A 22,104-nucleotide genomic window follows, 5' to 3' on the forward strand; every position below is an offset into this window, starting at 1 on the left:
CTAGTACATTCGTGGTCAATAACTGGTTATATGTCATAAAACTAAGATGTAAGGAAGAGATTCAGAAGTGAAAAAATGGAATTTATTAGGTTGTATGGCCTTTTTTTGTTAAAAATATTTTCAAATGCAATAATGGATCATTTCCACTTTTCCAATAGATCACAGATACAAAAGGCATAGTTAAAATATTTAAAAAGACTACACATTAAATCCATGTCATATACTGCTAAAAACATCCATATCAACATCCATATCAAGCCCATGACTGGGGAGAGTTATTTTGCCCATCTTGTGGATGAAGGGTCTCATAAATTTCAGCAATGTAGGAGGTATATCCTTGTTACTTCACTAATTAACAACTTCTTATAAACATTATTCATATCTATTTACATGGCAAAATGTCCGGAACTAAAACAGAGTGAACACTCTGCTGTTATACACTGTAAATACCAAATATTTATGCACAACTACGGAAGTAGTAATAATAATAGTTCTATATTTTAAAAAATACTCATCTTCATGGAGTAAAGAATTATGCATTTTATATTACTTAAAAAAAAAAACAAACCCTAGCATTTAACCTGAGTACTGATCTATAAAAAAAAGCAGTTTTTCATCTTAGCATAATTCTAAGTTATTATTCACAAACATAGAATACATTCTAGAATACGGTCACATCTTTTTGGCACTTGCAAAATTTTTAAACATTCATGAGAGGTAGAGCCAAAATGTTTAGTAACTGTCCATTGTAGCGGAAATGTGGTAATGATCTTCAGTTCTCAAAATGTATTTTAATTAATAAGGACAACAACATCGTCTTTGTTCCTGCCAGATAGTCTGGATGTCATCTTTGTTTCTTCCAGAGAACATGCAAGGAATCTAGTTAAAGGAGGGGGGGAAAACTCAGTTAAAAACATATTGAAAAGTGACAACTACTACTACTAATAGTACAAACTGAAACTACGACTCTAAATTTTTTTTTCCATGGCATAATAGAAATAGAAATACCAGTAAAGACATGAAATGTCAAGGGGAAAAAAAAAAAGGTTATTTTATAGAGTGAAGTGCATATGAGCAGTCTCCCGCAGGGACATGACTGGATGTTAATCGCTACATAGATTCTTTTCATTTCTGTGTAAACACTTAACAGGTCTGCAATTCTCATTGCACAAGGACTACTCCTCTTTCCCCTATGTAATCCCGAGAGTCAGGATTTACAAACCGGGGTGCATGCCATAGCTACCAAGAGCTTAGAGTATCATTTTTCTCATTGCTTTCACCTGTTTTAGGGCTTTTAGACTCCCTCCAAATTATTCTCTCTTTTCTAGAGGAAAAATGACAGACTGATGAAGCCCAAGATGGCCAGAGCTTTGGCAATTAAATAGGAAATTAAGACAGAGCACCTTCCAGCTAAGGATTTCAAAGCAGTTAACATTAATTGATTATGCCTTTAAATAAAAATGTACAAACATACATTAAAAGTTATTTCTGGTCTGCTATAAACTTTGTGATGATTGTTTTGGATTCATTTATATCAATTTTTAAGGGAGTTTAAATAGGAACTATGCAACAGTCTCTAGGAGTATTTGTTAAGGATTTGCAGTGAGTGATTGTGGACAAGTGCCTTTCTTCAGTTCTCTCTTGGCTGAAGTAAATGAGATCACTCGCAAGCTTAAAGTTAAACAGTCTCTTAGTGCTCTGCTGGATCAGGCTCAGGCTGCTCAGCATTTTGCAGTGCGTTGCCTCTGAGCATATCACATCAGCACTCCATGCCTGACTGGTTTCCAGATGCAAGTCAGGCTGTTGGTATTGATATATAAAGCCCACAATGGCTTAAAGATTCTATACATCTTTGGCTGCATCTATCGTGGGCTTTTTTTAATTCAGCATTTTTCCTTTGTTACTAACTCTGATTCATACCCAAGCAGCATTTAACCATGTCATCTCACCCTGCTCAGAATAGGTCTAGACAACATGGCGCTTAAATTGCTGGCTGCAAGTCCCTTGTCTACACTAGTAGTCCCTTGTCTACACCAATTGGTGGTGCTGGACAGTGGGAATTTTTTTTTGGCGGGGTGGGGGAGGCGTGGAACAACAAAAACACTATCAAATAATACTTTAGAGTCAGCCTTATTTCCTTGAGGCTTGAGGTCAGCTCCATATGACCATCTATAGATTTGCAGTTCTCGGAGCTGGGGACAAAACATTCTCAGTAAAGGACCCCTGACTCCAGAATTCACTCCCCACTTCTTTGGTCCAGTAATGCTTCAGGCCTTCATCCTGTAATCTGCTGCACATGGAAAGAATTGCTGTGCCCTCCCAGAGATCCACTAATTTAAGTGGGGTTCTGTGCGGCACAGACCATCACATACATGGACTGAATTGCAGGATCAGGGCTTTAGTTGCAAGGCTTAACTGCCCAAGGGTTTTTGGAGGGAGATGTCTGAGGAGTTACTGGCTGCATTAGCTAACATCGGTTTGCTGCTATATGTCTCATGTATATGGGTTTTATTGTAGATGCACTTAGAGCTTTGTACTAGGCCCATCTTAAGTAAAAGAATACATATTATTGCTGCATTTGTAAACATTACAAAATAAAAAAGAAGACTTACTCAAGATCATAAAGAAAACAGCGAAAGTTTTGTCTCACTTTCTTCCATAGCTGGCAGCTGCGCTTTGCAAAGAGCTTCTGTAAGTTCTGTTGTCTATAATACAAAATAAAAAGATTAAGTACAGACTTAAGAATGTCATAGTAGATCATAAAAATTGATGCAGCTGCTGAGTTCAAAACTGGAGAAAAGTAATTATGTGCTCTCCAACTCATCTCATTCTTTCCCACCTTTTTCTTTTCACCCGAGAAGTAGGGATATGCATATGCATTTATCTGCCCTAACTGAGCAATCTACCACTAAGACAGCACCTAATAGTCTCTACAAAATAGCATTGTCTTTCATGCAAAAAAATACAGTTATGATGTAAAAATAAAATTGTAGCAGGAGCGTGAAATTAATAGGTATAGGCTAGGGAGAAAAATAAATTTTCAGATGAGATTTGAAATGTGATGATGAGTACATAAGGCAAAGAGGTAGGGGAAGAGTTTCATTTACACCTAGAATAATAAAATAATCTCAATCATTATAATCCATCTATAACTGTCCCCCCAGCTGATAGCAGAAAATAACTAAAATTAAGAGAGAGCATAACCCAGCAGGGACAAACGTACACCTGCCAAAGGCTTATGTTGGATCCTTTAAAATCAAGCTTTAAATGGTATAAAGCCCAATTTAAAAACAGCCTCAGTGAACTCAGTTTCAAACCAAATTAGTTGGCCAGTGTAGATTAGATAAACCCTGTTAAATATGGTTTTTAAAAACTATTTTGAAACTAGATCGAAGTTTTCATCTTCATATTTGAAGACAGCTCATACTTCAAAGTTTAATATATCAATATTCTGTGTACAGAATCTTCCTAATAGGGCACACTGATAAGTTCTACTTTTGTGATAACTGCATACAGATTATTTTCATGCACTTCCATTGAGACTTAATACATTATCTTTAATCTTGTAATGAAAGAACTAAAGAAATTAACCTATTAAAAATGAGTATTTATGCCTGTACCAGAACAGATCATATATACCACACATTAAATCTCTGATATCACCTTCCTCCCGGCAAACGATACGAAGCATAAGAAAAGGATGAGTTAAGATCAGAATTATGTTCATTATCTGCTGTCCTGCCACAACTTGCTCCAAAACAACAACTTCCTTCTCTGTGTTTAGACACATAAGCCAAATTCTGTCCTGATCATATGAAGACAGAGGGGTGCAAGACTGAGCCAAGTTTAGCTCAGACACTATCATAAATATCCAATCATTTTCCCATCGGTAAAGTGTTAAGAGTGCATTGTCTATGTCATATTACAAGCCAAACAAAAGGAAAAGAATGTTCACAGTAACTCTTCCCAACATTCTAAATCTAGCCATATGAAAGTGATAAATACCATATTAACACTGCTGCTGTTGGGACTGCAACAAGGGTTAATGTGGAGCAGCGTGCTAAGCTCCAGATCAGCAACCATCTGTCGAGACTCAGCCAGCAAACGCTGGAGCTTACTTGTTGGTGAACAGGAGTCCTAGAAGAAACAGAAATTGAACCAAAGTTATTAAATGATCATTTTAAAACATGTTCACTGATTGCAAATGTGAAGAATTACCACTGGGCATTATTTAAAAAAAACAAAAAAAAACCTAACTTTGAAAATACATTGTACCATACAATGCCATTCCAGAATCTGTAATGGTTACAAATTTAAATGCTAACGTTTCCATTGAAAGGTCTGTGCAGGGTAACAGCTTGCATCTTGCTATGCATATACACATACACACTCCATTACTGTTAAAGACAGGTGCCAGTGACGAAACAAAAGCTAGTGTTTCAAATAGATGAAAAGGCAGCAAATTTCTTACTAGCTTCAATAAAGCAACTTGTCCTGGCAGCTGCTGAAAGGAGAGACAGCTGGTGGTAACTGAAAATGTGATCTTCCCCCATTTCTATACTTATAGACAAGCAGCATATCTCCAGATTTAGAGAGGCATGCTTAATTCTTAGGCCCAGATCCTAATCCTAGGCCTATTAGGTCTTCAGTTAGCCTAAATGACACCACAAAAGGTGCTGTGCTGGGTTATTGCTCATTTTCCTCACACAACGGGGTTCCCACAGACCCAAATGATACTGAAACAGAATGGTGGGTTGATGCCTAATAATGTAAAGAATGGGAATTTGGGGATATACCATATCAGAGAGGGACCAAGAGACAATTCATGCCTGCCCCAATAGTTTTAATGACTGATTTGAAGTCTCCTATGTGGGAATGGTGAACTAACCTCCTGCTCCTAGGATCAAACTTGAGTTGCAATCCTCATCAGTGGACAGAACAAAACCCACAAAAGGTGCAAATAGAAATCTGCTCAACATTTCCTGCAATCTATAAATAAATCCAACCTGCACAACCCAAAAAGCAAACACAGACTGGCAACAAGTGGAATCAAGACAGTGCAAAAGCAGATTATAACCACGCAACAGCAATATTGTAATGACTAAGAAGAATACGAATAGAGAGATGGGAAGGAGGGAAGTTTCCAGTCAGCAAGCAGAACAAAGGAACAACCTCTGCCCATCAACCTCTAATAGTAACACCCAGTTAATCTCAGATCCCAAGATTTACTGGGATTGAGTAATGGTGACTAGCGCTATGCAAGCATGCTTGCTATTACCTGGTCCCCTGATGCAAAGGGGAGACCCTCTGGCTTTGCCCCCTATGCTGGCACCATTAATAAGGCCAGCATCATTTGCCCTGCATCATTTGCGACCTAAATATTGCAATATCATGCTAACTCATGGTGGGAAACTGGAAGTGAAATTAATTATTATTTTAAAATATTTTTAAAAGGCAAAGACATGACAAGCAAGTGAGATTTTTAAAGTGATTCCAGTTTTAATAATCTATAACTCAGTGTAAAAAAAATAAATCAGGTTTTTTAAACATGATTTGTGACTTGACTATACACTTTAAAACCCTTTTAAAAAGTCTAATTTACTTCATATATAGAAGGGAGACAGAATAAAAACCAGACGCAAACTCACTCTTTTGTGAAAGTAAATTCACTCTAACTTTAGCCATCCTAAAACTAAATGTACCACATTATGAAGCTAGATACTGACATAGTTGATAGTAGGACTGGTGCACTTATTTGCTGACTGAATCACTGATAAGTTATTGATCTCTGAAGGGAGGTCTGCATCGAAGAATTTCTCACATTTCTGGGGCCCATCTCTCTTCTGTGTGGACGTCAAACAACAGGGAAAGTCCGAGTAAAAGGAATTCAGATCCACACGTTCTTCACTGTCAATATAATTAAGATATTTTCTGAAACAATATCACCAGTAAATTCACTAAGAAAAGTCATAATACAATATAAATACACTTAGGCCTTGATCTAGCAAAGCAGTCAAGCACATGACTAACTAAGTTAATGACATTACTCTCTTAAAGTTATTTACATGCTTAAGTGCTTTGATGGATCCAGCCTTATTTTCTGAATACAAGAGAGGAATCCTGAAATACTTTCATGAAGAAGCAGATATACTACCATATGCTTAGCATGTTTACCTTAAACGACAGCACAAAAAGTATCAAGGTTCCTCAAAATATCTAAATGAAGGCAGCACCCCATGCTTTCATACTCTGACTCCACCTATTCCCTTATTGAAAACCTCCTTTAAACAAGTCTAAAAATGTAGCTTTAAATATTAAAGCAAAAATATTAAGAGTTTAAAAGTTATTTGCGCACTTTGGACATCACTGGTCAGCTTCCTCCCACCCTTCACTACACTGGATTTTTTTGGTGAGAGTGGGTAGGGGGGACAGAATTTAAATACTATTTTTCATAAAATTGTAACTACAGCTAAAACTCAACTGCCTGGATAGGGTTTCAGAGTGTGGAGCTAAAGGTGTATTGTTTCAGATGTCAGGAGGTAAACATCAGGCAGTGTAGGATCAGGCCTGACCTTTGGACACACACCCAACAGCATGCAAGACCTGTTCAGCCTGGGACTTCACATACAGCATTATCTCTTTATACCTTCAGCTTTCTCTGCTGAACTTTAGACCAGGTAGTATACTCAGAAGAGAGAAAATTCCAAAGTTGATATCGCTAATATTTTAATATGTATGTAAAGCTTTTTTATGCCAAAGGACTTCAACCTATACATAATTCCGCATACAAAAAAAAAAAAAAAAAAAAAAAAAAGATTAATTTAGGGTTCAGGTTGTTCAAGTATATTTCTTCACACCACCACATATTAAAAAAGCAATTGAATTGTAAGTTAAGGTAATAGTCACACCCAACACAATACCAGTGTCCAAGTACACTGACCCACTACTATCAGGATACTCAACCATAGCATCACAAAGCCCTCTCTAGCACACTTACTTTCAGTTCAACAATAGGAACTCCCAAAATATGCCCACCAAGGAACTGAATGTTACACATTTTCTTTCTTTCTCTAATAAAAATTAATTTTACTTTCTACCCTTGATAAGAATATTGCTCAAGGATAGGGGGAAAACTACTTCAAGAAGATAAACATCTTGTCGCAATACACCACATGGAATCTATGCCAACCTCTCTGACTGCTCTGTAGTTTGACCAGCCACTTACTAATACTAATTAGATGTTTTCCAAAAAATAATAAAAACTTCAGCCAACCAGAAATCAGTCTATTCACATATGGCAGCACAGGAAACGCACTGTACTAGTGCTCTAAATAGATGTTAGAGACACTGAACTGGGATAATTGCTAGAAAGCCAGCAAGTTGCAATGATTCTAAACAATAAATAGGATCACCTGCATCCTGTGGTCTGCTTACACAGAATGCCTAGTGTAGTCTGCAGCTTATTCGCAGTTGTTTACATGTGTGTTCAGGGGTTTACTAGTAGTTTCTAGCTGTGCAACGACTTGTTTATTTCCAGCTGCTAAATGAATCAATTTCACTTTAATGGAGCTTTTTAAATGTTGTGTGTTATTTTTATTTTAAAAAGTTAAAAATTAAGAATTGACCATCTCTCAGCATGTTTTCCTATGATCCTCCCTCTCTAATAAGCAAAAGCACCTTTTTGGACACATTTCTGCATCTATAGGGAATTACCAAATACCAAATGCATTTTTACATGCAACCCGACATTCATTAAGGACCACCATTAAGCACCACACTTTACAGGGCCAATACAGACATTCCCTATCCCAAAGAATTTACAATCTAAAAAAGATGCTTTGGAAGACACAAAGGAAGAGGTTCTCAGAACTGTTTTGTTTAATTTTAGTTACCCACTTATAAAATGGTACGGTCCAGAGTGCATTTGATTGACATGTACTAACATTTGTGAGCCTTTAGGAGGGATATGAATGAGGAGAAGTTGAGGGCCTACCACTCTTGGTTTAGGAGGTCACGCCACACAGTGATCCAGCTTTGAAGACGACAGAGTGCGGAATGGAAAAAGGAAATGAACAGGCTTGAATTTGGCATGAGTGGTTTGGTTCAAGATACAAATGGGCCTTGTTCAAACCAAATGGAGTGCAGGCCAGCAACACTACAGTGATCAGCCAGTTTCGTGCTCCAACTTCAAAAATATAACCCACATTCACGTCCATTAAACAAAATGCAGCAACTGTTAGTACAACAGAAAGAGTCACTGTAGTATATAAAATAGAGATTATGCCATCAATATAAAATTTCACAATCTCTCATGATAAAAATATGGCAATTCATCAGCTGAGTTAAGATCCCTCGACAGTTATTACAAAAACGGCAATGACTCATGCCAAAATGTCAGATGGACTGACAAGGGAAGCACCCTCCTTTGCCGACTGAATACCCAATTAAGCTATCACCAAGAGACTACAGAATCAAGAGTCAAGCCCTGGATAAGAGTGCAAACCCTAGCAAAGAGCCCAAGCAACAGTAAATTCACACTGAGCGGGTTTGTGGCAAAAGGTACCTTCAACTTCCCCTCATCCAAGGAGCGAATAAGCATAGTGCAGATTCCAAAAGAGGATAGCACTGGCTGGGAAATGGATGTGGCCAGGACAGCACATCTTCCATCAGTTGGGCTCCTATGAAGAAAAATCCTCACAGGAGGCAACAGTAGAAGCACCTCACAGAGCAAATCCCATGCAAGGTAGAGTGGCCTTCACTGGCAGAAGGAAGTGACATCTACTCTTCCCTGCACTACCAAGGTTGAATGTTCCCAAGTGAGACTTTTGGGGGGCAGAGGCAAAGTGATTAAGTTAACAAAGTTTATAACTAATTCTCAAACAGGAATTCACTGGAATGGGAGTGTAGGGTTTCTAGGAAAGGGTGCAAGGTTTTTGGGGTGGGTGGGATGGAGGAGGTAGAAGAAAGGGGAGTAGAGGGGGAGAGATGATTTATGGACAGTACAAAGTAACTCTAACCAAATGAAAAAGCTGGTTTACAAGTGCAAAAACTAAGCTATGTGGGAATGCTCTGGAACAGCATTCCATTTCAAACGGATGCCTATTCATCAAGCTTTTGTCCCTGAACGGAGATGGACCTATACAACTTTTGTTGTTGTATTGTTTTAAACAAACAAGGAAGAGTCAGTACTTTAAACGTGCCCCTACATAAAGTTCATATAATTGGATGTTGGAAAATAGTCTCTGGGCAAGATCCTCAACTAGTGTAAATCAGTGTAAATCTATTGCAATCAATTGTGCTAGCTAATTTGCACCAGCTGAAGAAATGGGCCTCTTCTGTGTCTAGTGGAGAGCTAAGTGGGAACAGGGATGAATTCTTTGTAAAGTGATCCAAAGGATTACGTCCTTGTATAATAATGTTGATAACTGAAAAAAATTAAGCAATCTAGGAGGGAAACTGAAGCGAAGTGCTCTTCAGTGAACAGCTGCTGTCATGGTATATCCATCAGAATAGTCAGAGCTTTGAATTTCCTTGCCTATTGTCAGCATAACACTACGTACATAAATGTTTCCTTAGGGGGCTCCCAAAGCCTGCAAAATATACCAGTATTTCTTTAAAACTTCTTAATATGCAGAAACTCATTCTCCATCCCACTTGCCTCTACATAATTATAGCTGTATCTATAGATTTGGGTTTTCAAATGTAACAATACATAACCTTTTTAAGCTGGTACTTTTTATTCCATGTGCAGTCTTGAGACAGTTGCAAATTGCTCTGCACCACACATTTCCATCTCCTTCTATGGGTCTGAAAATCTGCATCCATTCCAGATCTGTTAGTGGCTTATAACATGCAGCTTTATCTATGATGGAGTTAAGAGTACAGAAGCCAGATTCATCTATGGGAAGTGTACCAGGAGACGCTCTGCTTTTTCGGTCACATGAAATTCCCACTGTCTCTGTCTGATCATTACATTCAATATCAGTTCTGTCAGACTGCTTTGACCCAGGATGCCAGCAATTCAATGAATCTAAATGAGGACTGAAGTTGAGCCAATGCTCGTGTATAGGTAAAGATGCTCTGAAGTTTTGTTGGTCTCTGCTTAGAAATACATCTTGTGAAGTTTGAGATGTTTCCCTGCCTTCCACAGACCTCATACTGTTTCTATCAGATACAGTTCTGCTGTCTAGTTCATCTGTGCTTACTGAAGCATTCTGCTTTTCATCTTCCATAAACAAAGTCTTTTGTCCATGTGATAAACCTTTACAGATTTTCTGAAGCTGATTTAAGTGAGCCAAGGTACTTTCCTCCATGTCTGACACATTAATTAGCTGGCTATTCTTTGCTTCACACATATTACAGATTTTTTTTAGACTGCATTTCTGAGTTTGTGTAGTCCCATATTCCTTAGGTATCTTCTGAGTGCCTTCACTGCTAACTGTGTCTTTTTCGTTGCTACTTTCAAGGTCTGATAATACCAAACCGATACTACAATGGCATGATAAAGAACTCTAGTTATAAATACTGCATTTAATATTTGAATTGTATTTGGTAATAAACCATACTTTGTAGGATTGTGGCTTCATCCTGTGCTAGATATACAATACAAAGGCAAAGAGCTGTGCCCACACAGAACCCCACTGACACACTGGAGGGGCTATCAATCCATGCATTGTACATTGCAGGATCAGGAACAGAGAGTCTTTTTATATTTTACCCATATTATATACTGTAGGAATTCTACTTGAATCTATAAATTGTGCTCTGATTTTCCAGACTGAAAACAAAAGCCATTTGAATTTTTAAAAATTAGACACTCTATTAATAGGCCAGTTTCATGATGCTCCATATCTCCAGACCGCTCTTTAGCAGTTTCACAAAAGAGAGAGAAATGGACACCAACGTATCAGTCTAAGGATTGAATTCATGCTGGGAAACAAGGAAAGTTTAATCTAGGACAGTGGTCAACAAAAATTTTTCATCCGTGGACACCTGAAAAAATTTCAAATGGAGGTGCCAGACCCCTTTGAAAAATCTTAGATATAGTCTGCAGACCGGGGGTCTGCAGACCACAGGTTGAGAACCACTGCTAACATTCAATATAAATAACAAAAAATATTAAAGGTGAGAGAAAATATAAGCTTTATACTGTACATGTAACCACATGTACAAACAACAGGCATTAGGAATAAAAGTCATTTGGTGTAAAAAAAATAGTTGTTTGAATTCTACACCGTTTTTGAGGAAAAGCATGCAGCTAAAAGTATGTGGCTAAGAATAGCGTAAGGTACATCCACTAGAAGAATACTCATCTAAAGTGCTCCCAGCTACTTTTTTGTAGGCACAGTAACTTAATGTTGACTAATTAAAAACAAAAACAAAAAAACAAGGAAGCCCCAGAAGCCTGACAGGCACTTAATCTGAAACACTAGTAGGGATCAAATTCATTAAAGAAATGTTACAAGGTAGAACGATTAAGCAGGCATAAAGAGATAGTATAGTGAATAATAGTAATTTTTACTATGGCTTATTTTACTAGAAACGTTTATGACTAGATTTGTTATGTTTACTCTAATTTGATTTTATAAAATTTTATTTCTTACACAGTAGTAGTAGTTGTCTGACTCAGCCGATGCTCTAGTCTGTGACTAACATACACTATGTCTCTTGACCACATAACCGAAAACTACATGAGAACAGTATTGCATATTTGTGGCTCACAGGCCAGAGGTGTCATATTTTAATGTATAAAAGTGTTGAAGTATTATACATTTTTTTAGAATACTAAATGTGTCATACATGATTGATTCTCTCCTTAAACAATTATGAAAGCCACATCACCAAGCTTACTTTGTTTCGTGTGCCTCCCCCTTGTGTTTCTGCCACAATTCTTGAGAACTCTCCAAGTTGAAATGAAGAAATTGCAGATCATGCTGCTGTTTTACATAGATCTACTTCCAGACAGTGATAAAACAGTTAGTGAAACGCTGAAGAACAAGGAATATTATGCCATCTTACTTTAATATACTGCTTTTCATCTCAAAAGATCTCCAGAGCATTTTACAATCGAACACTGATATTCAAACAGAAAAAAAAAAGTCTGATCCTGCATTTCCAATGGAAGTTTGGGGGGAATGGGAATGTAAGATTTGGTTCTACCTAGGAATTACTTTAAACCCTATTAAAAATGCAGCCATCCCTGATTGAAAAAAAACAGTAGCTGCTTAGCAAAATAGGACAATACCACACAACACTGTAAGGCAAGAAGTACAGAACACTATATTCAATTAATACTATGTGGAAATCGTATAGACAGAATAAAAGTTACCAGAGTTGGATTATGGTCAAAACACACACAGACTAAACACTGCTACACTTACAAAAAGTGCCATGTGATCATTTAAAGATTCCAAGTCATCAGGACATTGGCTTTAACTCTCTTCTGAAAAAGGACAGCACATCTAGCACAGTGCCCCTTAATACCAAGTGAATTCACTTCAGTCGTAAAGGATCTGATTTTCCAAGGTGCAGAACACTCACAGCTCCCATTTGCTTTAATAGGAAGTGTGGGTGCTCAGAAAACAAGGCCCAAAATTTTTACAATTTAATTCCACAGATAATGACAAGTTATTCTGAAAATGTATCTTATTAAATATCAAAGCAATGCATATTTGGTAAAGTTGTTTATTTTAATTCATGGTCATTTTCCCCCCTAGACTCAGGCCCCAATTCTGCAAAAACTCATGCATGTGCTTAACTTTACACTGGGAAGGTGGGACTCCTCCCACTGGGTGAAGCTGAGCACATGCCTAAGTCTGTGTGGGTATGGAACTTATTTGTCACAACACCAAACATTTTGACATAAATCAGTGCTCTAACCATTACTTACTATAATCAGTATGTAAAAAATAGGGATTTATACCATAGGTTACTAGTCATAAGCAGCTCAAGATCTACAGTGGGTCCATGATTTAGCAATAGTGAACAAAATTTATTACTTAATTGAACTGTTAATTCTATTTATTTGTATATAGTTCTATATAGACAAATGTTATTACTGAAAACTGCCTTCATAAACACAGAAAAGAAATGCAATGAGGATCATACCTGCCGCAAATTGGACAGTTCTGTGTTGGTCCGGACTTGTTTAGACTTGGCAGATTGAAGAAGCTGATCTTGTCTATTTGCTTTCTCAACTGTTTTAAAACAATTATTTTCCCCATAGAAATCAAAGTGCAAAACGAAATACAGCCAAGAGAAATCTCAAATACACACAAGAGAGAATGTCATAAAAAGTAATATTAACCTAAAAAGTCTCAAGATCAACACAATGCTTTTTCATGAACAAGACAGACACCTCTTTCTATAACTCATGGGCCAACTAAATAAAACATTCAGGTATGGTTTTTCACCTCAACATGCACCCAACTTTTAGCAATATTTTTAAAATACATTTCATATTACCATCACTCACTGGCTTATCTTTGTTGTTATATTTTTAAGATTCCTTTATGAAAAAGCAAACTCAGAAATAAATTCCAACTTTGTGTCTGTGTGGGGGAAACAGCTGCAAGTATGGTTTTAAACACAAGGGGTCAATGCTTGGTGCAGATGAGATGGGGGAGGTCACTGGCTTAAAGCTCCCCGCAACAGGGGATAGAATCTCTTATTTAGTCTTTTCAACCTCCATTGTACATTTTGAAGTATGGAAGAGCAGCAATTTGCCATTCTCTTAGTACTATTTTGCTGCAGTAACAGCAATATCTACACACAAATGCAAAGTGCACATGCCAAGACATACACTCACTCCTTTTTGCTATTCAGGTCTTCATGTTAGGGCATTTTAAACCAAGAGAGTTCATTATGGGAGAATAGCAGCCAAATGAACACTCTCCCTCCTTTCCAACATTTGTTTACTGCTAATGGTAGAAGCTGAAGGTATTCAGCACCTCACAAGCTCAGCCTCAGCCATGTTGCAGACTCTTGTCTTTTTATTAGCTCTAGGTTTAAGAGTCATTTTTTTGTTTTTAATTGTTTCACCATTTTCTATGCAGTGGTGAAAGAAGGGGAAAAATGTCACTCATGTTTACCTATGTTACTAATACATTATATCAGAGGTTCTCAAACACTAACACAGAGACTGACCCCTGTACCACCTATCCCCCCCATTCACAATCCAAATAACCACCTTCCCTCCCATTCATGCTCACATAAGATCCCTGTGGCAACTACATAAATTGATTTAGTAGAAAAGCAATACTATGAATATACTTTTAGTTTCTTTTAATATAATTTAACAGGGGCCAATAAAGGGAAGGATACAATGAGATAGCTCTCTCTAGACCACCAGCAAGTGTTGCAAAGACCACAATCTGAAAACCTCTGATTCATCAAGAATTGGGCACTAAAGCCCTTCACTCACCATTAAGTACGAGCTCATTCTTCAGGTAGTTGTTTTCTTGTTTGAGGCGTATGATTTCTTCCCGCTGTTCATTATTTTCTTTTGTCTTTTCACTGAGGTCATCTTAAAATAAAGTGTGTTCTTGAGTGAAAGGTATACACTCAGATTTACAGTGGAGGAGGTGTCAGTTATATTACTTACCTTTTAATTTATTCATTTCAAATGTTAGTTGTTTCAGTCTCAGTTTGAAATCCTGCTTTTCTTTATTGATACTGGATTCCCCCATCTTAGCTGCACGCAATGCACTTTCCAACTTTTTAAATTTAGACGTAAATTCAGTAATGTGATTGGTTGCTTCAAGTATATCTTTGTCCTACAAAAATAAGAAAATAAAACATACTTAAATATTTTTTCTTTTATCTTCTTTTCTAGTTCTTCTCATTTTGCCTGGTAGATGCTGAGGCAATAGTGAAAGCTTCCCACTCTACTAACAGTCTCATGCTGAATTGAAGACGACTTGCTCTGAACTCTGGACAATCAGAAATGTGTTTACAGAAGTCCACTATACTTTCTGAATACATGGGTTTCTGGTTTGTTGAAGATTTTTCCACTTTCAGTCAAGTCAACCATCCAGCAATCTGATCACACCACATTAGGTAATGGCATTGGAGTTTTGTTCAGATACTTTGGCATGCAGTGAGAAGATGATAGATGTTACCTTTAGCTTTAGCATCGTAATGAGTTCCTGTTCTCTAGCTTGTAACTGGCCTATTTTAGCAGACAGCTCCAACACTGAACAGTTGAGACTTTGATTTTTCTCCTAATAAATAGGAAGGAAAAAAGTATCAACTAGTGACTAGTTACACTGTTACTAAATAAACTTTCAGTAATTCAACATCAAAGGGCTCTTTCTTCTGATAAATATATGCACAACTTTAAATAAATGTCAAGAGGGAGGCAACATAGTTTAGAGAGTAGAAACTGGGGCTTGGGAGCCAGTTGTTCCTAAATTCTAATCCTGGTTGTCCTCCAATTTACACTCTTACTTTTGACAAGTCATATCTCCTCTCTGTGCATTAGATTATCCATCTGTAAAATGAAGAGGGGTGGTGAAAGAATTTATAAATGGCTTTGAAGACATAAATCACTATTTAAATAGCAACAAGTTTTGGATGGATAAAATAGGACTCTTTAAAAAAAAAAAATCTTAATACCATTAACAGCTCACTTTGTTTTTGTTCTTACCTTTAAAAAAAAAAAAAAAGAATTAACAGCAAGGTTCAGAAATTCCTAAGTATTGAAACACCAAGTTTGGGAAACACTATTCCAAAGAGTTCTAGATCAAGAAGGGAACAGAGAATGAGGGGATAAAACAAGAGACAGCAGAGGCAGCTCTGCATTGTTCAGCTAGTATATATCAGAGCTAAACTTATGGATATCCCATTCTGTATTATAGTCTATTGGTTAGAACAGGGCATTAGGAGTTAGAACTCCTGGGTACTATTCCCAGCTCTTTCATATGATCACAGCCAAGCCTCTTACCCAATCCGTGCCTCTTCTTATCCAGCTGTAAAATGGTTATGCTACCACCTACCAGCCTTATAGAGCTTGTGTGACACTTAATGTTTAAAAGATCATCAGGTAAGAGAGGACATAGAAAATGCAAAGTATTACTGAACTATATTGTAATAGTATTTTTAAATTGTGTTTTAGATAGATAAAGTTATAATTCCCAAATGAACAAAAAGACCTTAAAAAAATCTGCAGTTTTAATTACTTACATATCTTTAAACTGATGACAAGATTTTATAATTCATGATAGCAAGTTAAATTTATAGCAATGGCTTTCTAAAACTGTTCATAATAAAATGGCAAGTACTGCAGTTGGTCAGTTTAATGGCTGCAGTTTTGGCATCCCCTCACTGGTAAGTGGCGCTCCCCAGAAACCAATCAAATAGAGACCGCAATCACAAAACCTTGTTAGAGTAATACCTTAACCTAGTGTTATTTGACCCAAAGACAAGAACAATATAGAAGCCTAAATCTGCAGTCCTTATATACAGAAAATACCTGCAGACTTCAGTGGGAGTTGCATGAACACAACCAATACCTACCTCCAGGGCCTGACAATGAAGAGTTGTATCTGTTGCTTTTTGAGACAGCTCCTGAAGCTTCTGTTGAGTATTTTCAAGTGTTGTCCTACGATCATTCTGCTGAGATTCTAAGAGCTTTAATCTTTGTGTTAGTGTTCTTATCATCTCATTTCTTTTGTGTAGTTCATCTGAGGAAAGAGATCAGGTATCTAATGTGAGCAAATAGTTTAAATGATGTTTCGCATACCATCTTTTAAAAAGTAGAAGTACTTTACATGTTTTTTGTACTTTAAAATGCTGTGTTAATTTCTAGAAATGGATGCACAGTGGCATAATCCTGAAGTAGACGTATTGATTTTTACCTGACATATTTCCTCCCTACTCAATTGTACATTTTTGAGTTTGCAGAGAGTTATCAATATGTATTTTATATAAATTCTACACAGGTTAAAAGGTTATAATAATGAAGTAAATTTACAGTCCTTAAAACAAAAAATTATAACTGTTTTCAGGTAATAGTTTCTTTCAGAAGTGCAAAGGATCTTGCTGCTTTCAGAGTTTCTAACACAAATCATCTTTCAATAAGCTCTAAAGAGATCCTTCCCTCCATGACATTCTAGTATTTCCATGGTAATCTAAGACACATGGAATATTCATTCTGTTGTGAGATACCATTTAAACATGGCTGAGGGGACAGATCACCCAAAGTCTCATTCTGATTGGCTGGCAGTGGCTTCCTGATGATGTCACAGCTGTGCACTAATTCCTGATGGTACAGAGCTAAAATCTCATTGTTAAAATAACACAAAAATCCCTACACCCTTAATGTTCAGAGAATGTAGAGGAAAAAGTTAGTGAGGAAAGAGGTAAAAAATAAGTACCCTGTGGGGCTGACAGAAGAAGACACACCACTGAGGATAAGGGGACAGCAAAGGGATGAACAACAAAAAGTGACAGTCACAATTTAAGGGGCACCTCAACCAGATTGACCTTTCAGTAGCAGGATGTGACTTGAAAATTAAACTCCACAATACTCCATAGACCAAATAATTTTTATAATCAGGTTAAAAGTGGCTGTTAAATTATAAGGATATCATAGGAAGAGCAGCTAGATTTCTGTGGGACAGAAAGGGAGATGGTAAAATCCAAATAATCCAGGGAATGTTTAAAAAACAAGAGAGGTTCAGAAAAAAAAAAAAATCCCAAATAGCCAAGTTAAGGACACTCTGCTATAGTTTATTGCTACATTAAAACAATACTCCTAAGATATGATTTACAACATTATGTGCTTTTTCCTACATATTTTATGATGCAATTTTTTTAAATGATACTTTTCATTAGTAAGGATTCATGGAATCAGCATGTGGTTTGAGAAGGAAAAGATCATCAAATTATCAGGTCCATCTCCTTCCAATCAATAATCAGACCATTTTAGTACCACTGAGGAAGTTGTTGTCTCTGAAAGAATACTGACAACTACATTTGGAAAGATGGAAAAAAAAAATCAAAATCAAAAACATCCTTTACATGCTGTAACATTATTACACACAGAGGGGGCTCTGCAAGGGCACAAACATCTACCCATAAGAATCTGCTGACAGGACCAGGGCCTTACATTGTACAGTACTTACTTTCTAGCTTGCTGCATCGTTCTGCCAGAGTCAGTATTTTTTGTCGATCATCTTCCCAGGCTAGTAGCTGTCTCTGATGCACTGCAACCATGTCATTGAGCTCCTTATCACGATCTTTCAGTTCTGCTATTAACAGCTGGAGTTCTTTCCTCTGTTTCTGAATGGTGCTGCTCTCAAGGTCTGTGCGAGGATTCTACAGAAAGAAACTGCTCCATCATATACAAGCAACAAGAAATTAATCACAAAACTATCTAATTAACATGTTATGTCATTATATAATGCTGTGAGGTGGCTACTTGTATTTTTAAAACAAACATTTCAATAAGCCATTTAAAATCACCAAAAATAAACCCAAGGAGAGCACTAGAGTCTTCCTAAATTTCAATATAAAAATCAGAAAGAAATTGCATTTTTATAGCTCAATTAAAGCCTACTCTTAAAGCTAAATAGTAATTTACTTTTAATAACCAAATTCCAACATTAAAAGAAGAATCGATAATGTGGCAATAATCACCCGCTAATTAGTTAGCATCTTTAAATTTAATCTAAAATTAAACATCTTTTCACATCTGAAATCAGATAATCCGAGATTTCTTGTTTACACTTTGATAAATACACAAATAGTTTAGCATTTTGGGGGGAGTATTCAAACCTTATTTCTTTTATTTGGTTACACTGACATTTATTAACTCTTGATAACTATCTGATGAAGAATAAAGTAACTTAAAACAACAGTTCAGCCTCTGATACCACCTCAGGCCTCAATCCTGCAAACATTTACACACACGCTTAATTTTATTCCTGATAGTAAAATTAAGGATATCTCCTTGAAGAAATTATACAAAAATTGTAAGTGTCTGTAAGACCAGGGCCTAAATCTACACAACAATCCCCAGAGATATTCAGCTTGCTGTACCGTTACAGGTTTCCAGGATTCTACTAACATTAAATTAGAGCAGATTACAATGTTTCTTTTTACAAAGATGTATAAAGTAGGAGAGCATGCTTTATTCTATTCTCCAACTTACTTTGACGTACGACTTGAAGAAAAGCTAATACCTAGCATTTTGATTGAAGCTCTCTGCACTTCAATGAATGCTTTCCTGTTAAACTATATATGCTACGTTTCAGAGTAGCACCCGTGTTAGTCTCTATTTGCAAAAAGAAAAGGAGTACTTGTGGCAGCTTAGAGACTAACCAATTTATTTGAGCATAAGCTTTCGTGAGCTACAGCTCACTCCATCGGATGCATAAAGTGGAAAATGCAGTGAGGATGTTTTATACACACAGACCATGAAAAAATGGGAGCTTATCACTCCAAAAGGTTCTCTCTCCCCCCACCCCCCACTCTCCTGCTGGTAATAGCTTATCTAAAGTGATCACACTCACTCGCCATTTCCAGCACCTTGATTATCATACACATTGTAAGGAGAGCGATCACTTCATTTTCCACTTTATGCATCCGATGGAGTGAGCTGTAGCTCACGAAAGCTCATGCTCAAATAAATTGGTTAGTCTCTAAGGTGCCACAAGTCCTCCTTTTCTTTTTGTATATATGCTACATATTTAAAGTGTTGTTTGTTTGGTTTTTTTTACCTGGGGTGAAGCTGAGAGAGGTAATGATGAATTCATAGGTATTCTGCGATCAGGTGTTCACCACTTACTAATGGGTCTGGATAAATATTTTCTACAATTTTAAGTTTCAGTTTGAAGCGTTGTAGGTCGTGGTGGGCAGGTATGTTTGTACAATGAGGTCGCTAAAAGAGTTTAAAAAGTACATCAATGAATACTGGTATAAGCATACTCTGAAGTCATCCAGTGAAACAGAGGAAACATAAAAGAGGCTCCTCTTGTTTTTGCTGATACAGACTAACAGCTACCGCTCTGAAACCTGTCACTAGGTAAGAGACCTCTGTTTACGGGCTGCCAATAAACTCTGTCCTGTAGCACAGGGACCCTTAACTCTCTTCCCGTCCCTGGCACCACTTCCCTGCCGGTAGTTTGCCAGGCCTCCATTCTCCTCTCTAAATCACACTTCAAGGTCTAGAACCCCAGCCTCCCCGCAGGGGCAGCGGGACTGAAGGGGCTACTCGCCGCCCCCCTCCCCCGGCACTAAGGGCTCAGCCCCAGAGCTGGGGGTGCCAGGCGGGCTGAGGGGAAACGCTCCCCCGGGGGCTCAGGCCAAGCTCGCGCTGCCGCCTCCCACAGGCCGATGGGAGCCGCCTGGCCATCCCGCGGCAGCGCTTCCGTCCCAAGTCGCCCTCAGGGCTGCTCCTCAGGCGCGGGGAGGCCCGGGCGCCCCCTGGCCGCGCCGGAGCCCGGCTTGGAAACCCGCGCCCGCCGCCGAGCTCCGTGCGGTCGGTCCAGAGCCTGTAGCCCGTTATCCGAGGGAACCGCTGGGAGCTCAGCCCCCTCCCCGAGAGGCGCCCCCCGTTCGGAGGCTGCTGGGCAGGGTCGCCACCTTGCTGGGAAAGCATCGGGGGCACCTGGCGAGTTTTATACCATGTCGGTGTCCGCGCTGTGCAGCCGCTCCAGTCCTGAGCTCTCCAGTTTAGGGCCCCGCCCCAGCCGATCGGAAACCCTAATCCCGCTCCCCGCCGGCTCTAGTTCCACAGCCGGGTCGTGCCGTGTTTTGCAGCTCCTGGCTGCACTCCATCGTCAGCTGAAGCACACAAAGCCGCAGACCTCAACCGACGTGTGGTCTCCCATCCAGGGGCTGAATCCCCCGCGATCCCGCTTAGCTTAACTGATGCCTCCATCGCAGCTCTCCCGCCTCAGCCGGCCCACAGACCCCTCCCTCCGGCCTCCATTAGCCCCACCTATCGGGTTGCGTCACTCGGCTCACGCGCTGGACCTGTTACCTGGAGCAGTTCGAACGCCGCGCGAGCGGTTAAAGCCGTTGGGTCGCGAGCAAGCGCCACCTTCTCCGCGCCAGCTCGGGGCGGGAGGGTTTCGGAACTCCGGCTCCAAGGAGCGCTGAAGCGGGGCGGGGCCAGGGTACGGCCGCCCCCTGCCGGCCACTTTTCCAGCCCCCCCCCCCCAATAGGCGTTAATTGCCCGGCCGGCGACCGCCCCTTGGCTCGGCAGCTACTGGGGGTGCAGCTCTCCCCCTTTCGGGGACACGCAGACTCTTTTGCCCTGGAGAACGGGAACGGAGTGGGTTAGTTACTCCATTTCTGCCCTTCGTTAGTGCGGAGGGGGAGAGAGTGTTGAAATATCTGGTTTTTGCACAGCTTGAAGAGGAAGTGTATTTAGTTTTTAGAAGTACTGTATAAGTGGCTACTTATGTGCACTTATAAGTACTTCTGTGCAGTCTAAGGGCACTTCATTTTATCTAATTTTATGATTACATGAAACTTGTCATGATAAAATTATTGTACTTTAATACACTTTAGGGATTTAGAACGATTGAGCTTTTCTGCTGTCATGCAGTAGTGTAATAGGTGAAATTACAGAAAACATATATGCTTGAAACTGAATTCATAAGACATATCTAACAAAACCTGGCACGTAGATGCAGGTGCCACAAGAAGGGGTGTTTCTATGAAGGTGACTAATATCCTGAACATCTTAGGGCAGTTGTTGCTTGTCAGATACAGGGCATAAGATTGTTTTAATTAATCAGTTTATATGCTGTGATGACTGAAGTTAGGTGTATTTAAAACCACTTTATCAGAGAAGCTTTAGCTGCTACTGTATATATATTGCAAGTCATCACAGTAGCACCCCTTTATTAAAAATTTGAACGTAACAGTTGCAAAGAGAAATTTCGTAATACTCAAGTACCAACATCAGTTCTGGCCCATCAATTTACAGACTACCTCTGCTAAAACATTTAGCAGGAAAAGTCTTTGGTATGAAGTTACTTAGTTATTTGTCACAAAGGTGTGGCTACAATCAGATGAAACAATATCTTTCAACATCAATATAATGCCTACATTGAAGAAATTTGGGCCCTAGGCCTAGAGGTGGTTTGGTT

The 22,104-nt window shown here is 38.7% G+C and overlaps 1 protein-coding gene across 9 annotated transcripts; it reads right to left on the reverse strand.

Annotated features, from left to right (window-relative positions):
- Nucleotides 1–68: 68 nt before the first annotated feature.
- CCDC62 (coiled-coil domain containing 62) lies at nt 69–21,074 on the reverse strand. Of its 9 annotated transcripts, none has more exons than XM_073313657.1 (14): nt 20,987–21,074; nt 19,722–19,882; nt 18,126–18,318; nt 16,516–16,682; nt 15,120–15,221; nt 14,603–14,774; nt 14,423–14,524; nt 13,108–13,196; nt 11,851–11,951; nt 9,718–10,488; nt 5,727–5,907; nt 4,006–4,137; nt 2,613–2,705; nt 69–879 (listed from the first exon to the last, which is right to left on the reverse strand). In XM_073313657.1, the coding sequence occupies exons 2-13, from the start codon at nt 19,755–19,757 to the stop codon at nt 2,619–2,621; spliced, it is 2,133 nt and encodes a 710-aa protein (XP_073169758.1). In that variant the 5' UTR covers nt 19,758–19,882; nt 20,987–21,074; the 3' UTR covers nt 69–879; nt 2,613–2,618. The 9 variants fall into 9 exon arrangements, with proteins under 9 accessions (XP_073169758.1, XP_073169763.1, XP_073169757.1 ...); XM_073313662.1 differs by lacking the exon at nt 20,987–21,074 and adding an exon at nt 20,628–20,960 and having other exon boundaries at nt 18,126–18,331; XM_073313656.1 differs by lacking the exon at nt 20,987–21,074 and adding an exon at nt 20,628–20,959.
- Nucleotides 21,075–22,104: the final 1,030 nt, after the last annotated feature.

Source organism: Lepidochelys kempii, chromosome 15, assembly GCF_965140285.1.
Source record: "Lepidochelys kempii isolate rLepKem1 chromosome 15, rLepKem1.hap1, whole genome shotgun sequence".
NCBI lineage: Eukaryota > Metazoa > Chordata > Testudines > Cheloniidae > Lepidochelys > Lepidochelys kempii.

Coding starts and splice junctions, on each gene's coding strand:
- CCDC62 (XM_073313657.1), bottom strand. CDS start 19,757: ATGAATTCATCATTACCTCTCTCAGCTTCACCCCAG. Junction 16,683..18,125: donor ACGATGCAGCAAGCTAGAAA/GTAAGTACTGTA, acceptor CTCTTTCCTCAG/ATGAACTACACAAAAGAAAT. Junction 14,525..14,602: donor TGAAATGAATAAATTAAAAG/GTAAGTAATATA, acceptor CTTTATTTTAAG/ATGACCTCAGTGAAAAGACA.